Source organism: Mizuhopecten yessoensis, unplaced genomic scaffold (genome assembly GCF_002113885.1).
Source record: "Mizuhopecten yessoensis strain PY_sf001 unplaced genomic scaffold, ASM211388v2 scaffold716321, whole genome shotgun sequence".
NCBI lineage: Eukaryota > Metazoa > Mollusca > Bivalvia > Pectinida > Pectinidae > Mizuhopecten > Mizuhopecten yessoensis.
Window position 1 is genome coordinate 574,209 of NW_018480058.1, and position 6,000 is coordinate 580,208.

The 6,000-nt window shown below is 37.6% G+C and overlaps 1 protein-coding gene across 1 annotated transcript; it reads right to left on the reverse strand.

The window, feature by feature from the left end:
* Positions 1-816: 816 nt before the first annotated feature.
* Positions 817-4,939, reverse strand: LOC110443023 (glycoprotein-N-acetylgalactosamine 3-beta-galactosyltransferase 1-like). The gene is made up of 3 exons (XM_021486970.1): positions 4,648-4,939; positions 2,267-2,943; positions 817-1,656 (listed from the first exon to the last, which is right to left on the reverse strand). The coding sequence occupies exons 1-3, from the start codon at positions 4,901-4,903 to the stop codon at positions 1,003-1,005; spliced, it is 1,587 nt and encodes a 528-aa protein (XP_021342645.1). The 5' UTR covers positions 4,904-4,939; the 3' UTR covers positions 817-1,002.
* Positions 4,940-6,000: the final 1,061 nt, after the last annotated feature.

The following is a 6,000-nucleotide window of genomic DNA, read 5'->3' on the forward strand; positions in this document are numbered from 1 at the left end:
TATTTTCAAAAAGTAAATATGCAAAACACCTCATTCATTTTGATTATGACACATTATATAATTTAAAACTACAATTATGCTGTACATCACAGAAAAAAATAGTCCCATTAAAAAAAAAGTCATACAAATGTAACTTACAAAATTGGGTGGGCTCAGGTGGCGCGGTGGGGCACTCTCCTTACACCAAGACAGTCAGGGTTCATTTCCCCCATTGGATGTGAAAAGGTAGCATTAGCTTGGGTGGTCAGTTGGTGCAGTAGATAACGCACTCGCCTTACAACAAGGCGACGGGGGTTTGATTCCCAGATCCCATATTAAGACCCCTTCCCCCGCACACTAACATCCAGACCACTAAGAGTGATTTATAATTACGATTTTTGGAATTTTTACATGCTGATGAATTAAAAGAACTATCAATTTTTCAAAAAATATCTCAGTATAAACCAAATCAAATATGTATTTTCACATATGCCCAAAAATAAAAGTGATCCCTAACAAAATGTGAGTAGTACATATATATCTACAACTTCATTTTTCTAAATCTAAATCTGGATATTTCATTCCAAAAAACACCCTTTTACATTATGTATTTGGATATCTGATATCTCATGTTATCCAAAGACATGATATTCAATATAAAAATTAAGGACTCAGACTTTTGTCTTGGTTAATATGTTGTTATGTGGACCTCATAGAGTCATATCAATGGACTCACTCTATCAAGTCCATATATATATATATATATATGGACTTGATAGAGTGAGTCCATTGATATATATATATATATATATATATATACACTAAAAATGTAATATGTATTCATTACATGTACATGTTATATAGACATTTGTACAATAAATAAATCCATTCATATTGTCCAGGAACAATACTGTAATGCTGATCATGAAACGGGACTTTAACTGAATAATATTACAAAATAAAACATATTTACAAGTTCCATTGCATAACAAAAATATCGTGTATCATGCTCTGAATTTAATGTTAGCTATTTATTGGTTTGTATAACTTTACATTATCAATTGTTTCCTTTGGTTTTTTGATTTCCTCGTCTGTATTCACTGCTGCGTCCACCTGATAAAGCTTTACATTATTGATGTCCACCTTGTCTTTATTCTCCTTTTCAATAATTTTGTTAGTTATCTGTTGAAATCTTTCTTCATCTATTTCTACTTTTTCTTCTTCAGGTTTGACTTTGTTATCGGTTTCAGTATTTTTCTTTATATCCTTTGTATCAGTATTTTCTTGTTTTTCTTCTTCTTTTTCAGCTTCATTCTCATGAGCTTTTTCTTCCACATTTTGCTCCTGATTTTCTTCTTTCATTTCTTGATCCTTTTCATGTGCATTTATTTTTCCAGTTTCTTCGTTTTGTTTCTCTTCATTTTCTTTGACTTGTTCATCTGTTTTTTCTTTATGTTCCTCTTTTGCTATTTCTTTTTCTGTTTCTTCAACTGCTGCTTTCTTCTCGCCCTGACCTTGTGACCTTTGTATGACCTCTTCCTGACCTTTGCACTGTACCTGACTGACAGTGTTGTAGCCGTAGGGCTTTAGATGGTACACTAGGTACTCCAGCACATACATCATGTTTGGGTTTACATAATGGAAGGTAATGGCGTAATCACTACAGCAGTCTGGCCCCTGTAAAGAGAAATACACATTTCAATTACGCATCGTTTGCCAGTATCAACAAATAATCATGTGACAGTTACATTATATTGATAATGTCAACAGAAACATCCATACAAGTACAGATCTTTCGTAGATGTTACACCTGTTCATGGATATATACCGGCATTTTTTATGACCAAATAAGTGTCTATACCCCTTTCTAATTTCGGCATTATTTTCCCTTATTTCGGTTACAAACTCCCTATCTTGTAACTAAAAATACTGTTTTGGTTCGTTTTTGTTTTTATTTCATCAGTTCGACGACTCCAGTGATTTATTTCATTTTCCCTGTGTTCCATGTTGCATTGCTGATATTTTTTACGACACTATTTACGGCTGGCCCTATTTAGGGTAAACATTATATTAAATAACAGTCACACAAATGCTTTATTCATATGGATATCCGATGGTTGATATCATCCATGCTCCCCTGACTCAGACCTGCGGCAACCCTTCCCGCCGGCGGGTCATGCGGCTACAGTGCATATTTTCTCCTATTACAAAGTACAGTAAGGTACTAACTTTCTATTCCTGCATTAATCCTTTTGCTGTTACAATTTATATGTTTATATATACTTACCTGTTTGGCTGGGTAGAAGCTGTAGCTCCAGTACCACATGTCTTTTGGGAGTATACCAGGTATTAGATGGTGTTCAGGGACAAATGGCATAAATCTCTCTCTCTCCATTTCATCCCTCGAATCGCCTGCCTCTATTCCAAGTTTCTGCATACATCGTCCTAGTTCCAGGTCTTCTGCACCTCCATCATCGGATCGACAAACAGAACTGTCATCTATTCCCTTTTCCACCAGAAGCTGTACCGCTTTGTGACTAAGAACATACCCAGCCCCACCACTCATATAGCCTTGTCGAACATAAGGCTTAAATCGCCGCCCATAATACACTGGAGTCTCAGACATTTTGTCATTTAGAAAATGTCGCAGATTTTCCACAATAACGAAAGTGTCATCATCAGCTTTCATGAACCAATCGGCATCATTCATGTGGTGTTTGTAGATGTACTTAAACGCCTCTTTTGTCTTAGCCCAGAGGTTATCTCGCCCTTCTTTAACCGGCAGAGCAACAGCTGGTAGATCTTTAACCTCTTGGGAACTCATGAAGATCAGTTTGTTACAGCGTGTACCCCACGTTGCTTTCACATGTCTAGCCTTGGTCTCAATGTTATTAGGCCCAGTCATTACCCAACACAGAACACGAACCTTCTTTGATAACATCTTTGCTTCTGCATCTGATTCACCTGTTGGTAATGAAATAACAGAGAAGATTTAAGATATACTCATGATCAACATATGGACATGTGTTAGAGTGAACTATTTAAACAGCACATGAACAATAATTAAGGTAACCAACTATATTTTTGAACGTTTTTGCATATATGAAATTGTAATTAATCTGCAATAACAAAATACAAACATCATTATATCTATCGTGCCACATTAAAACATAGTGTAATGTATATTTGGTTTGTTTGTAACTCTGTATAGTTTATCAAAACTATATACTATTCTTCAGAGTTCCAAAGCTTGAAAAGGATGACATGCTGTGACTATTTTAGGCAGAAATTTTCCCTTGTCAAATTTGGAAAGAAGCGGCAACAGGGCGATATTGTCAAATATAAAAAATATAAAAATAATAGTGTAATAGGAGCAGAAAAAGGCACAGCTAGACCAGGGTTCGAACCGGGACCCTCTGAACTCTATACGGACACTCTACCAATTGATCATGAGTTATCTGGCTGCTGACCATCGACCCAGTCCAGGTTCTCTTCATTCCTCCCTCGCAGGTTCGATCCCCGATGGAAGCACAATATTCTCTTTCCTGTTACAAATGGTGGCCGAGGACCTAAATTGTGGTTTTTAAGGGAAAACACATTTCAAAAGGGGCGAGAAGTGTTGCAGATTTAATTTGTACCAAGGGTTATGGTCATCTTCTAGCTTTGCACTAGAGGGAAATTCCCTTTAGTTTAGTGGTAGAGCATCCGACTAGGATTTAGCCGGTGATCGCCAGTTTGATCTCCAGTAGAAGCACAATACTAGATCTTTCCTGTTACAAGAGAGTTTTACATGAAAAGTTGCCACATGACTCTTGTTTGATGCTGAGACTCGGAGAGACAAAAAGTGTTTTGCACGTTAACATTAAGCTGCGATAACGTAGCTTTCTTATGAGGAGAGATTTTTTTTTATATATTGTGCCGGGGCAGAGAAGGCCGGGTATTATTAATATTAGTACTAGTTAACATTATGCCCCATATGCATGCATCTGCCCACATGTACAGGTGTAAAAGATGTGGATTAATTAGGTTGCCTTACAAGCGTCAGCTGTAGGGAATTCCCTTTAGCTCAGCGGTAGAGAATGGGGCTGGAGAGCCAAGGGTCGCGGGTTCAAGCCCCAGCGACGGCACTATCTTTATCACTATTCCTAGTCCTATTACACAGGCACCAACATTGTTGATACCTAAATTTCAGATCTAGCTGCCATCACATTTTACATGTCCTACCTATCATAACTCTAAATTACCTTTGTTTTTTTATTCTTTTATCATTAAAAAAGTGTTTTCTTTTTAACCACCACCTTGTGAAAAATCGTCTTAATTGATGGCACACAGCTGTATACCTAGTACTTAGCCCGAGTTTCCTCTGGCTCTGTCGACACCAGACTAGTACATTTTGACAGACAGGTATCTGGTGTTGGCCCCACCAGACATCTATCTGACAAAATGTCTTAGTCTGGTGTCAGGGGCAGAGGAAACTCGGGCTAATCTTGCGTTAGGAGCACCGAGACATTCGACCTGATCACTACTGCAGACACACACTACACAACAAAACCCATAACCAATTATTCGCATATATATATGGATACACTCTTCAGACAGCACATAACGCCTGTCTTTGTAAAGGGATGTGTAGTGCACTTCAAATCCCTGCTTTGTATAAACATTAACCTGCGTGGCTGTGAAACGCCTCATCCACCCAGGACACCGACTTATCTGGGCCCGTCTCATCATTGTCCATGTGGTGTTCGGGACGAAGTGGTATCAGGTTCTTCACGTATTGTGCACGAGACATATGTCCCGTATTTAGCGGTGTCCATGACCGTGTCGTTGTAAAAAAGTATGTTAAAAAGAAACCAAACGCCAAACCGACCGTAAACAGTACAAGTCCTGTCCGCGTCAAACCCTTAAATCCAAGGGCAGCCATGTTGGATGTTTTCGGATGTTCTCGTATTTTGTCTTCATACGTGTTCGAGTAAATTTCGAAAATCTCGAATGAATGTGTGTAGGTATTTTAAAATACGGAAGCCTATACTGGTAATCTTGATTTTTTCTTATCTCGTTATAACAAGATAGCTTATCTCGTTATTACGGAGCCCCTTTGGGGACATGCTGATATTATTTTTGTATCTCGTGCGCACGAGTTAATATTTCGTGCGCACGAGATAACTATGTCGTGCGCATGAGATAATTATGCCGTGCGAACGAGTTAATTAATATGTCGTGCGCATGCTATAATTGTGTCGTGAGAACGAGTTTATATGTCGTGCGCATGCTATAATTATGTCGTGCGAACGACATATAAGTCTGGCGTGCGTACAATTGAACATGTCGTTCGCGCGCTGAACACACGGCTGCGTTTTCGATGGAAAAGGAAAGTACTCATGTTATTACAATTCATGAATTTGTACGAGTTGATGCATTTTTAATTACTAACAATGTGTTACATAACCTCAATCTGATATCGCAATAACGTCACTGTGGAAAGTAAGTACAGTATATATAAATGACTTAGATACAACGACGTAATGAAATCTGACTACACTTACTACATGTATAGTACCATTTTACCATATGATTTTGGAGTTGTCTCAAAGCCACTAATCACTACAAGATGAATATAAATTGATTTGATTTTCTAAATACACATTACACAACTGTAGGCCAAGTGCGAGAGGCATATGAGTAGAGAAGGGAAACTATGTGTGTTTGTGTAGGTGGAGAGGGGGAAGGTTAATTTCAAAAGTATTTTATTGACAATACATATATAATACAAACATATAAGTTAACATTAAAGAAGATATTTGAACAGTATTGACAAAAGAATAAGACAACAGGCTTTGCCTATATCAGTCTTCTTCTAATTCCGGTAGATATGTACAATGCTTAAATATATAAAATGTTGTGATTCGTTTCCTCTCACACTCATGCACACCCACACCCACACCAGCTTATGTCTAATACTCGTTATTTAAGGGATAAAACTTGCCTGAATAACAATAATTATAACAATACATGAATATT